This window comes from Stegostoma tigrinum, chromosome 7, assembly GCF_030684315.1.
Source record: "Stegostoma tigrinum isolate sSteTig4 chromosome 7, sSteTig4.hap1, whole genome shotgun sequence".
NCBI classification, from domain to species: Eukaryota; Metazoa; Chordata; class Chondrichthyes; order Orectolobiformes; family Stegostomatidae; genus Stegostoma; species Stegostoma tigrinum.
In genome coordinates, this window is record NC_081360.1 from 16,735,655 (window position 1) to 16,748,688 (window position 13,034).

At 42.1% G+C, this 13,034-nt stretch overlaps 1 protein-coding gene across 8 annotated transcripts in view; it reads left to right on the forward strand.

Annotated features, from left to right (window-relative positions):
- The window catches only part of agap1 (ArfGAP with GTPase domain, ankyrin repeat and PH domain 1), a 667,156-nt gene that overhangs the window by 554,951 nt on the left and 99,171 nt on the right, over nucleotides 1-13,034 (forward strand). The window contains exon 14 of one of the 8 annotated variants that reach the window (XM_059647057.1): nucleotides 10,792-10,915. The exons of the other annotated variants lie outside the window; for them this stretch is intronic. Coding sequence (XP_059503040.1) covers nucleotides 10,792-10,829 — 38 coding nt within the window. The 3' untranslated portion in view covers nucleotides 10,830-10,915. Of the gene's footprint in view, nucleotides 1-10,791; nucleotides 10,916-13,034 lie in introns of those variants that run through there. 8 annotated transcript variants of the gene reach the window in all.

Below are 13,034 nucleotides of genomic sequence, written 5' to 3' on the forward strand. Positions count from 1 at the left end.
GCTACTCCCTTTCTCCTCCCCCCATTCCCAAATTTCCCTCCCCATCCCACTATCAAGTCATCCCCCACCCACTTCTGAGTACTTTGAAAAAAACCTGAATTTAAATTTCTCCTTTTGTTTTGCAAAATTATTTGAAAAGTCAACCAACCTGTACTGTGCACTTTGGAAGTTACTGTGCAACTTCCAAATTCACTGTAATTCAAGTGATCCAGTGAGCTCCAGGCTTTTTAAAGAAAGCTGACAGTTTCAGTTCAGTAACTTTAGTGGAAGCCTTTAAAATGACACAGTACGATTCACTGGATCATAATATTCTTATGGATTCAACCCTTGATTTAAACTTTTTAAAATTTTCCACATTAAAGAGAAAGATTTGCTATCTTGAGCAGCTTGCAGGAGCTTAGTAGCCAAATTGTTAAAATACCGAGTGATATGTTATTAACTTTGAGTATTGATTTGCGATGCATTTCACGTCATTTATACCTATCCTAGCACTGCCCTCGGCACTGTCAGGTACTGCTTGTACTTAATGAGTAGCACCCAGATACCAAATCTAATGCATGTTCAGTGGGTATAACTGTGAGGAATTAATTTGACAGCAAGTGTTTCTGAGCTGTCATTTCACAAGTGAGCCCAAACATTCTGTTGCCAAACAGACCCTCACAGATGTCCCAGGATAGCAACCAAGGGCAGGAATGTCACCAAATTTTCCCCCATGTCCCTCGCCCGCCAACCCACATATGCGGAAGGCAGTTATAACACTCTACTTTGCACCCTGGACTGAAATCAGATCACTCCAGCAAAGAAACTGTGCTAAGGTTGTCAGCCCTCCAGGAATGATGACTGAAACATTGAGTTATAAATAGAGTCTCTACAGTGTGGAAACAGACCGTTTGGCCTAACAAGTCCTCACTGAACCACCAGAGAGCATCCCAGCCAAACCCATCCCCCTACCCTATACTTTCCATGGCTAACATACCTAACCTACACATCCCTGGACATTAGGGGGGAATTAATATTGGCCAATCCATCTAACCTGCACAGACACAGGGCTGATATGCAAACTCCCCACAGACAGTCACCCGAGTGTAGAATTGAACCCAGGTCCCTGGCACTGTGAGACAGCAGTGTTACCTACTGAACCACCGTGCTGCCCCAAGAAATTAGTGTCTGTCTGGGGTCTCCTAGACACTGCTTTGACACACAGAAGAAAAGAATCATAAAATTAATATGTAACCTTTTTTTTTCTTCCTGAATCTTCATTTCAATATTGAAAGTATTGGAAATAGATGAGTGTTGGAAGAAGGGACAAAAATGTATTGAGCTGGATGGGCCAGAATGTGGAACCTCCATGTTGACACTCCCTGGTTTGTAAGGATTAATTGTCAGCCAGTAAATTATGCTCAGCTGTCCTGAGCTTTAGGAGAGTCTTTCTAATGGTAGCATGTCAAAAACCAACGAGATGTTTCTTCTGCTTGATTGGCTTTTCCCCCAAAATGTGTACATCCACTGGCTTTAATGACTGAATAAGCCTGATCCAGTATTTATGGGAAACATGCTCAGTGCTTTTGTCCCTGCCCCGTTCCCTTTCTGCTTTTCCTGGTGAAGGCATCATTTGTTCTTTGATCACCATTTCTCTCCCATGTATACCTTGTAAAATAATCCCAGGTAAATAGCAGACAAGAGGAGAAGTGGGTGAAGAGCTTCAGTTATTGACTGAAGTGGGGAGATCAGTATTACTGTGGATTTACTGTGTTGGTTGGCATACATCTTCCTATGGTTCTGATCTTTGATGCATCCAGCCCCATGCCTACATAACCGAACAAATTCAGAACACAAAGTGCAGGTGAACAGGGCCATCCTTACCTATCAGCCCACGGCTTGCCTTTTCTGTTTCTGGTCTGCATACTGGTGGACATTCACCTTGATCTGCTTGATATCTTTTGGCGTGGAACCAAATTTTTGAGTTGGCCTTTTAATTTGAATTTATTGTGCCATTTGTAAGCATTAATAAACTGGTAGTAAGTAATAAAAAGGGATAAATGCTCTTGATTTAATTTTGACATTTATGGCTGTGTAACGTACAAGCAAAATTTGATTTTATTTTGTTCTAAGCAGTCAATAGATTGCCCTGGGCTTCTAAAGATGAGATTATTTTTCTCTCTCTCTCTCTCTCTCAGTTGATTTTAAAAGCCTGAAGTTCAAAATTCCCTGTTGCCAAGGAGTCAGTGACATGGAATATAAAGTACAGGGAGTTTGTAGGAACTGCTAACGCCCCTGGTGTATTGACAGAATCTATTTCTTGCACTGAGGAGCATGCCTTAGCTGCCTGATGTAAAGGCCTTACTAATGGCTTTCATTTCACCCTCAGTGGTTTGTGAATTGATTGGGGGGCGAGACCAATGAAATACCGCATGATCTTCAGGCTTTAGCATGAGATAGTGGCATCGCTTTCAGCAACACTCGATTATTGGCCCCGTTAGCAGCCATAAAACATAAAGAAGGAGGATACTGTGATTATTTGGTGTCTGTGTGTCCATCTGTCACACAAATAACTCTGTCCTATTTATTAATTGGTCATAAATCAGATTTTATAATGGAAATCTATTTTAAAAGACCGTATCCCTTCTGTGTTCAGTCAGAAATGTCAGTAACTTAAACGCTGTCGATAATGGCCACCTTCATGACTGTCTGCAGCTACCGTTTGAAGACTCCAAGTGTAAATGGGCCCATTCCTTCCTTATCGTTCTCCACAGTACTCAGGTCATTGTGGCAAGTCTGCAAACAGTCCTGCAGTTGTGAGTCAGATGTCGAGCAGAAATGCATGCAGTAAATTGAAGTTGTACATTAGGATGTTGTTGGGGTCTGGTGCTGTAGGGAAAGAAGAAATTATACGTTAAAGAAAGCAGACGTTAAAGTAAAGACATTGTTATAATCCAGTTAGGAGTGGTGAACTGATTCCTGTCCTTGACCCCCTCCCCCACGAGCCACAACAAAATTTGAATTCAAAAATTGAGATGTTATTGCCATTTATTTGTGTGTATGTATAAATATGTCAGACATGTATAGCTCAATATCAGAAACAAGTCAGCTAGGTTCTTGTAACAAATGAAGACTAGTTTATTGGAAACCAACTAGCCAATAGTTGAAAAAGAATATTTTTTTTTAAAAAGCAAATTTTCTGTGCATGAAACACACCTGGTTTACTTGTACCCTGGAATAGAACTGGAGCTGTACATTGAAGGAATGTATTTTATTGAGTATGGTAGGATGATGAAGAAACAGCCAGAGCATCAAGCCACCAAAAACGTTTATACAACTGCCCTTCTTGAAAAATGATGTGTACGCGCACACATTTTCTCAGCCTGGGGAAAAGACTATTAAATCTTTAGTTTTATCTTAAAAATACTTTGACCAAGTAACAGCTAAATTCAGGAAAAAGAGTTACTCACAGATTGTCTGAAATGTTGGCCTACAGCCAAAGTCACCTTGTACAAAAGCTGTTGGCATGAGATGTCTTTCTGGATGATTTTTAGTTGGCTGAACTTGGTTTTCTAGAAACATTGCTGTGTATTTCAAATTCATCTTCAGGTATTGTCCACTTGTGGCGAAGTGATCTTATTGAGGGTTTCCAATTTGAACTTTGATGAGATGAGTTTCAAAGAAACAAAGAGAGAGTAAAGTCTGTTGATCCTGAGGCAAGATACCTCAGAGTCTTTGTGGTTAAATCTAAAATCCTCTTTAACCATGAGCTGGTTATGTTTTTCAAGCACTGCATCTCCATTATTAGCAGCATGTTCCTTGCAGTGTAACACAACTGTTGATGTGGCCCGTTTCGTTTGAGTTGTAAAGGTTTCATTCCAAAATAGGTTGAGATATACAGATGTTTGGTCAACAATTTTGCAATTTGGAGGTGGCAGCCACAGGAACTCCGTCCACCCAAAGATGGCAGGCAGCCATTCTACTTTATGACAGCAGGAAAACAAGCCAGCCACCAATTTCTGATCACAAGCCACTCATCGGTGCTGGAAAATAAGACTGTGGAGGTGTCAAATGCAAAACTTATTGAACTTGGCTGTGGTACCTTCTGTTGTCCATCAACCTGCCCGTGCTCAAAAGGAGAATGGCGAATTGACAAGGTACCATGAGCGTCTGGAACTGTACGTTCAGCAAACAGTCACAAATGGGAGGCAAAGGTAAGAAGATTGGAAAAGAATAATTTTTAAAAAGCAAATTTTCTGTGCATCAAACACACCTGGTTTATTTGTACCCTGGAATAGAACTGGAGCTGTACATTGAAGGAATGTATTTTATTGAGTATGGTAGGATGATCAAGAAACAGCCAGAGCATCAAGCCACCAAAAAGCCTTTTGTCTTTAATTAGAGCCCAAGGTAGGTCATGCTGTCAGTCACTTGATGAGTGTGGGAAAAGCATTAGGAAGGAGGATGGCATCTAAAAGAGCAGCTTTTCTTCAAATTTAGCAGTGAATCCATTTTCTCTTCTCCCTTCCTCACCTGACTGCCAAAATAAAATTACTTTTTTTTTAGGACTTGGCAAGTCTTTGGGCTTTGTTCTTGATGAAGGCTCTGGAATAACTATCCAATAACACTGTTTAGGATGGTTTATTTTACGTACAGCTGGTGGCCTTGGCAGCTGCATTTAAACAATTAGATTGCTGTTGGATATCCTAAGTGATGGTGGGTTAAACAATTATACCTTTGATGAGTGTAGCTTGTAATTTCAGTCTACTGCAGCTTTGAAACCTAATATTATAATTGTCCCTTATCATTTGTTTCGGTTTATGCGGTCTGCTCTTTAAAGCTGTTATATCAGTTCCTTGCAGTTTCCTGTCATTTGGTACATAAGAGCAGAGGGAAAGTTGAGGACTCATTGGGAGTTGCAATTCATCATAGAATTACACGAACGAACAACACAGAAATAGGCCGTACGGTCTGGAGTTTATGCTTCAGACAAATTCCCCCCACACTTCTTCACCTTAATCTATAAAAATAACGCTCTTTTCCATTTTCTCTCATACGGTATCATCTGTTATCCTTTTAAATGCATCTATGCTATTCACCTCAGCTACTCCCAGTGCTAGCAAGTTCCAAATTTTCAGCACACCCTGTTAAGATTTATTAGTGACTATCTTACAGTTTATGATATCTAGTTTAAGACTGTCCCCACAACTGACACATGTACCTGACTCTGATTCAACAGCAATGATAAAGTTCAAAAGATCCAGGACAAAGCAACCAGCTTAATTAGCACCCCATCTACCACCTTAAATTATTCATTCCCTGTACCACTGATGCACTGGGGCAGTATCTTCAAGATGCACTGCAGAAATTCGTGAAGGTTCCTTTCACAGCACTTTCTAAACCAGCAGCATAGGAGAAGGCTGGTAGATACATAATTTACCTTGGTCCGAGACAAAAAAAACTGCAGATGCTGGAATCCAAGGTGGATAAACAGGAGGCGGTAAGAACACTGCAGGGCAGGCAGAATCTGGAGGAAAAGAGCAGTCAACATTTCAGGTATTACCCTTCTTCAGGACTGGATGTGGGATTAGTGGGAACTGCAGATAAAGGAAGAATAGTGGTGATAGATGGACACTGGTGGTATGACCTGGTTGGTCAAGAGGAGGGATGAATCCAGTTGGTGGCTGGAAGGGAGGATCAGAAGATGGAATGGAAGGGAGGAGGTGGGGGATGGTGGCAAAATTATTTAAAATTGGAGAACTCAATTTTGAGTCCTCCGGGCTGTAGGGTGCCCTGGCAGAAGGTAAGGTTCTGAGTCACTGCAACACTGGAGAAGGCCAAAGACAGACATGTCGAAGGGGGAGTTGAAATAGGTGGTGCATCAAACACACCTGGTTTATTTGTACCCTGGAATAGAACTGGAGCTGGCAGGTTAGATTGACTGTTACAGACCAGTTGGAGATGCTTGACGAAATAGTCACCTAGTCTAGTTTTGGTCTCACCAATGTAGAGAAAACCACATCGGGAGCACTAGATGCAATAAAGTAGGTTGGAGGAAATACGGGTGAAGCTCTGCCTCCCTTGGAGGGGATGTTTAGGGCCTAGAATGGAGGTGAGGGAGGTGGTGTGTGGGCAGGTGTTGCATCTTTTCCGGTTACAGGGGAAGGTACTGGATGCATTGGAGTGATTGGTGGGGTGTGTGGTGCAAACCGAGGAGTGGCGAAGGGAATGGTCTTTGCGGAAGACCGAGAGGGGTGGGGAGTGGAAGATGTTTCAGATGATGGGATCTAATTGGAGTTGGTGGAAGTGTTTAAGAATGACACATTTAATGTAGAGGCTAATGGGGTGGAAAGTGAGTACAAGGGGGACTGTATCTTTATTCCTTTGGGAGGGAGGTTGGTAGTTAAGAGCTGTGAGTGGGGAATAGAAGAGGCATGGTAGAAGGCTGTCTGGATGGCAGTGGGGAGATTGTTTGCAAAAGGCGGACATCTGGGATGCTTGGGAGTGGAACGTTTCCTTGTCAGAGCAGATGCAACAGAGACGGAGGAATTGGGAAAACAGGATAGAGTTTAAAGCAGGATACCGGATGAGAGGAGGTGTAGCGTAGGTAGCTATGGGGAGTCTGTGGGTTTATAGTAAATGTTGGTATGTAATCTGACACCAGAAATGGAAATGGAGAGGTCAACAAGGGGGATGGAAGTGTTTGAGATAGACCATGTGAATTTGAGGATGGGCTGGAAGTTGTTGGCAAAGTTAGTGTATTACTCCATTTCAGTCTGGGTGCAGGATGCAGTACTGTTGCAGTCATCAATGTAACGGCAGAAGAGTTGAGGAACTGTACCGGTGTACGTACAGAAGAGGGATGGTTCGACATAACCGATAAACAAGCAGGCGTAGCTGGGGCACATGCAAGTGCCCATTGCAACCCCCTGGATTTGGAGAAAGTGGGAAGAATTTGAAGGAAAAGTCTTGAGGGTGAGGACTAGTTCGGCGAGGCAGAGGAGGATATTGGTGGGGACAACTGGAAACATCTGTTGGAGAGAGGAAAGAACTGAGAGCCTGAAGGCTGTCCTTGTAGGGTATGGACGTGTATTGGGATTGAATGTCTATAGTAAAGATGATGCACTGGGGGCCAGGGAACTTAAAGTTACCAAAGAGGTGGAGGACATGATTTGTGTCCAGGATATAGGTGGGGAGTGCTCGACCAAGGAGGAGAGAATAAAGTCAAAGTAGGAAGATGTGATTTGGTGGAGCAGGATCATGCAGAGACGATGAGTTGGCCGTGGTGCTTGGGGACTTGTGGATTTAGGGAACAGGTAAAAATGGGCAGTGGAACAATAAGGCTGGAGACGGAAGGGAGATCACCTGAAGCAATGAGATTATGGACAATGTGGGAGACAGTGGCTTGATGTACCATGGTGGGGTTGTGGTCAAGGGGGAGGTAGGACATGGTGTCAGAGAGTTGGCATTCAGCCTCTGCGATATAATGGTCCATCCTCCAGACCACTATTGCCCCACCTTTGTCAGCAGGTTTGATAGTGAAATGAGGATTGGTGCAGAGAGAATGGAGTGCTGCACGTTTGGAGGGGGAGAGGTTGGAGTGGGTGAGGGGGGTGGTAGAGTATTCAAGGTGGCCGAGGTGGCATTGGCAGTTAGCAATGAAGAAGTCCCAGGGCAGGTAAGAGGCCGTCAGGGGGCCTCCACTTGGGGGAAGGAATCCCTGGAGAGCAGTTAGGAGTCTTTATTGAATAAGAAGGCATGGAGGCAGAGGTGGCGGAAGAAGAGCTCCACGACGTGGCAGGTACTGAACTCATTGAGATAGGTGTGGAACGGTTCAAATGTGGGCCCTTTACTGAGGATAGACAACTTGGTCTCAGAGATTTTGAGGCCCAGTGGAATGGTGAATATTCGGCAAGGTTCATGGATGGAGTTTTGGGGGGTCTGGAGTAGGATACTCGCCAAGCATCACTGCCTAGCCCATAACAGCCAACCTAACCTCCTGGTCGCCCCCCATTTCAACTCCCCATCCTACTCGCCCTTAGACATGTCCATCCTCAGCCTCCTCCAGTGTCACAGCGACTCGGAATGCAAATTCGAAGAACAACACCTTATCTTCTGCCTGGCACCCTACAGATTGGAGGACTCAACATTGAGTTCTCCAATTTCAAACAACATTGCTACCCATCCCCTTCCAGCCCTACCTCCTCTTTTCCATTCCACATTCTGACCCTCCCTTTCAGCCACCAACCGGATTCATCCTTCCCATCGACCAACCTGGTTGCACCTACTACTAGTGTCCACCTATCACCACCATTACACTTCCAATCCTTGCCCCTCACACTTAATCTGCAGCTTCCCCTACACCACATCCAGACCTGAAGAAGAGTAATAAACCAAAATCCTCCAGATGCTGCCTGCCCTGCTGTGGTTCTTCCAGCCTCCTAATTGTTTACATGGTTTACCTTCAAGTCAGACTTGTCTTGGAACTATATTGCTGTTTCTTTACTGTTGCTGGATCAAAATCCTGGATCTGCCTTTATAAATAGCACTGGAAAATACCTATACCATACAAACTGCACACTTTCAAGGAAATGCCTCACCAGCATCTTCTCTGATGGGGATGAATGTTGCATCCTTGCCCATGATGCTTATATCCCATGAAAGAATAAAACAAAATGTCAGAGTTTTCTATTCAATCAGCCCTTAGCCTTCTCTTTGAATGAATACAGCCCCAACCTGTCCAGTCTTTTCAGATAGTGTTGGCCCCTCTATTTTTGTATATCTCCTTTAAATTTGGTGTTAAATGTGAATGAAATAATCATTTTGAACTGAAGTAGTCACTCCTGTTGCTTTCCAAAATATCTGAAGTGTAGCCTATGTAGATGATTACAGTGCTTCTGTTGATGCTGAAATGACATCTTTTATCCCAAATGAACCACACACATTCATTAGTCAGAATTCATCAGTGCAAGCTGGGTAGCTGAAAATTTATAATTGGCTGTGTAGTCTTCACTATAGTTTCTCCCTAATGTAAGATTAAATTTATTATTGTTAAGGGTTAAAAATAGCATGGTTAAGTCACAGCATATTAAATTTATCTTTAAAATTCTTGCCTCCTATGAGTGCCCCTTGTCTGGATTTCAGTAAGCTTTGCAGTTACATAAATTGTAGATGAAAGTTTTCCTTTTATTTGTCCCAAATTAGGTGACTGCCTACTTTCTAATGATCACAAACCCCATAATCCACTTATAAAAGGATCAGAGGCTTCTTTTTCTTGTGGTTCTTTCAGTGAGACTTTTGGGTGACTGATTCCCATTACTGTCAATAGTTTAGCAGTTAAATACGCAACTCAAAATACACTACTCAAAGTGGCATGGGACTGCACCGTCCTTGATAGAGCGAAGAACAGTGGATAAATAACAGAGGTTATCTGAAACTGCAAGAGCAGAAACAAGACACTTGGCCTGATTGATTAATACTGGCATTTATGTTCCAGCCTCCTACAACCCTACTACCTCTCTTAATCCTATCAGCATCTCCTACTATCCTTCGGCAAGCTTCTCTGAAATACATGTTCTCCAAGATACCCTTCCTGATACCAAGCTCCTCATTCTCTGACCCCATTTGTATCAAGAAGTTTCTTGTGTTTAAAAAGATCACACATGCTTCTTGTCTTATGTAGTTATGTGAAATCATTATAAGACAATAAATAGGTCTCAGTGTTGTGTCCAAACCCGGGCACATTTTAGCATGGTGTCAAGACCTTGGAGAGGCTGTAAGTGAGCTTTACTTATTTCTGCTAGTTTTATAGAGAGGTGAGAGAAACTGAAGTGTTCTCTTTCGAGCATCGAGGTTACAGGGCGAGGGGTGAAATTGATTGAGGTGTTCAAAATTCAGTAAATAAACATTGGAGGAATGGTCAGTAATCAGAGGATGTAACTTGAAGGCAATTGGCAAAAAACAAGAGGGGAGATGAGGAACATTTTTTATGCAGTCAGTTACTATGATCCAGAATGCACTGCTTGAATGGATGCTGGAAGCAGGTTCAGTAGTAACTTTCAGAAGAAAATTGGACAAGTATTTGAAGGAGAGAGAAATTTTCTGGGCCATTTAGAAAGTCAGGAGAGTGGAACTAATTGGATCGGTCTTTCGAAGAGCCAGCACATATATGATGAGCCCAGTGGCTTCCTCCTGTACTATACCATACTATAATGTTCTGTGGAATTTATTAGTAATGATCTTACCATTATGGCAATGCGATACATACACGCAACCTCCCACAAATAGAAATGATTTCTGTATATTTATTTAATGCCTAATGATTGTTCAAATCTCTCTCCAGTCACCTTTCAGCCTTTTTCTTAGGAAAAAAGAGTCAGTTATGAGTGTAACCTCTCAGTTTGGATGTAATCTGTTATCTGATATTTTGCTTCTTTTCAATTATCCCTCTGTATTAATTTTGTGATATAGAGACCAGAACTGTTGGCACCACTCCCAAGTATGGTCAAACCAAGGTTTGATGCAAGTTTGGGATATCTTCTCCACTACTCAATTCTGTCATTGTAGAAGTGAACCACTGAGTTTTGTTTCTTTTTGTTTACGGCACTCTTAACATGAATCACGACTTTTAGAAATTATTGTAACTGTACATCGTTTCATTATCCCATTTGGATTTTTATGTTCCAAAGAGTATTTGGCCCCCTTATTCTTCCCAGCAAAGTGTAACGCATCACAGCTATTTATATTGAAATTAATTTGCCAATTATGTGCCATTCTGCAAGTCTATTAATGTCATCTTGTATTTTGTCCCAGGTTGGATGATTTTAATGGGAAACCAAATGCACACATGAGGGAGAAAACCGTAAGAGGATATGTTGATAGGATTAGATGAAGAAGGATGTGTGAAGCATAAACATCATGTTGAATGGCCTGTTCATATGCTGTAATTTTTATACAAATGGATTAATAAAAGGAAATAAAATCAGCCAGGCCTATTTCTTCGGCTCATATCATGATAGGTTCAACTGTGATGTCTTTCATGGATGACTTTGGCTGTCACAGGAAACAATGGGTCACTTGGATTATGTTAATGGAACTTCAGAGCTTTAAAATTAATTTGTGTAAAATATGCTGAAATGTTTCAATATGAAGGTACCAGGCATCCACAGCTAATACTACCTGTTTGCTTGCTGAGGAATGAAAACGAGAAAAACAAATACTAGCTGTTCCCAGATTGCCAGTTGTATTTCAAGAAAAAAAAATCTATGTGATCACATTTTTTGCTGCTCATGGTGGGAGGGTAGTCCCTCAATGGATCGTTCGTGACTTAACCGACTGAACAAGTGGCAAGAGCAGCTTTCAAGGGAATTGGATAATTATTTGAAGGGGAAAAATTACAGGGCTGTAGGGAAGGAGCAGGGCAATGGGCTGTATCCCTACTTATTTTTTACTCCCTAACCCCTATCTGCTGTATATAAACCAACGTTTTCCCAGCTGCCATCAGTTCTGAAGAAGGGTCACTGGTTAACTCTGATTTTTTTTCTTCACAGATGCTGCCAGAATGAACTCAATATGGAGTTCAATAATTTTAGGGCCTAAACTCTCCCATGTCCTAGCTCCCTCTCCCACACACCAGGCCTTGTTATCACAGATAACAAGGTGTAGAGCTGGATGAACACAGCAGGCCAAGCAGCATCACAGGAGCAGGAAGGTTGTAGTTTCAGGCCGAGACCCTTCTTCAGAAAACATCGTCTTCCATTACACACTACCAATTTTTAGTCTCTAACCGTCCCCATTAACATCTATTCACTCTGCTAGCCAGACCGTTATCAACTCCTTTGTTGATCCAACTGCTCTTCTGTCTATTTGGGTTCAATCCCTACTTATCGCTTACTCCCTATTCCCTCCCCTACCTTCTGCATCTAAACAGACGTTTTCCTAGCTACCATCAGTTCTGAGGAAGGGTCTCCTGGACCCAAAATGTTAGCTCTGATTTTTTTTTTCCAGACCTGCTGAGCTTTTCCAGAAACTTCTGTTTTTGTTCCTGATTTACAGCATCCACAGTTCTTTTGGATTTTATTTCTTTCAAAAGAGCTGGCACTAGTATGATGACCAAATTGCTGTGTCCATGTTATACCATTCTATGATATGTTGGAGGAATAATGAACTCAGAAGATGTATTATGCAACACCTCAGAAGCCCCAGTGCCAAGCCTCCATGGGAAGTTTGAACTTCCAGTGGGTAAATTTCACTGTTCCCCAGAACCCTCCAAAGAAATCTTGGACCCAGAGACTATTTTTTTATCACCCAGTCACAGTTGAATACATTTCCATAAGTAGCCCAATATTGGCGCAGTGATGCCTTACTGGGCAGTCCACGGTTGGCGCAGTGATGCCTCACTGGGCAGCCCACTGTTGGCACAGTGATCGGCCACTTAGCAGCTGTGCAGTAAATATTGCTGTAGCAGGCTGCATATTTAGGGTCAGTAACATGTTGACTCAGCCAACCAATGACTAAAGCATTGTACAGTAAATTTATTGTCCAGTCTCTGCTGGTGCCTTTGTTTAACTGGCAGCTGAATGATATGCAACATCAGCTCAGATTGACATCTTCTTAATTGAATTTTTTTTTATTCCCAAATGAACCTAACTTCATCCCATTTAATGCTCTATTACTTGAAAAAGAATGTTGCTTGCATGCAACTTTCTACAATAATTGATTATGAGACAACATATTTTGCCTAATATTTTAATGACTTTAATTTCAGAAATAACCCTTAAGTAAAGCAATAAAGTGAGCATTCAACTTCACAGGCTGTATTTGGAACCTTCCTCCAGCCCTACAACTAGAGCAACATAAAATAGTACAGCACAGGACCACCATGTCTGTGTCACTATGATGTTATTCTAAACTAATCCCATATGCCTGCACATGGTCCATATCCCTCAGTTCTCTGTCTGTTCATGTGTCTGTCTAAATTCTCTTAAACGTTGTATCATATCAGCTTCTACCACCTTCCCTGATAGCATGTTCCAGGCACTACTACACTCTGTGTA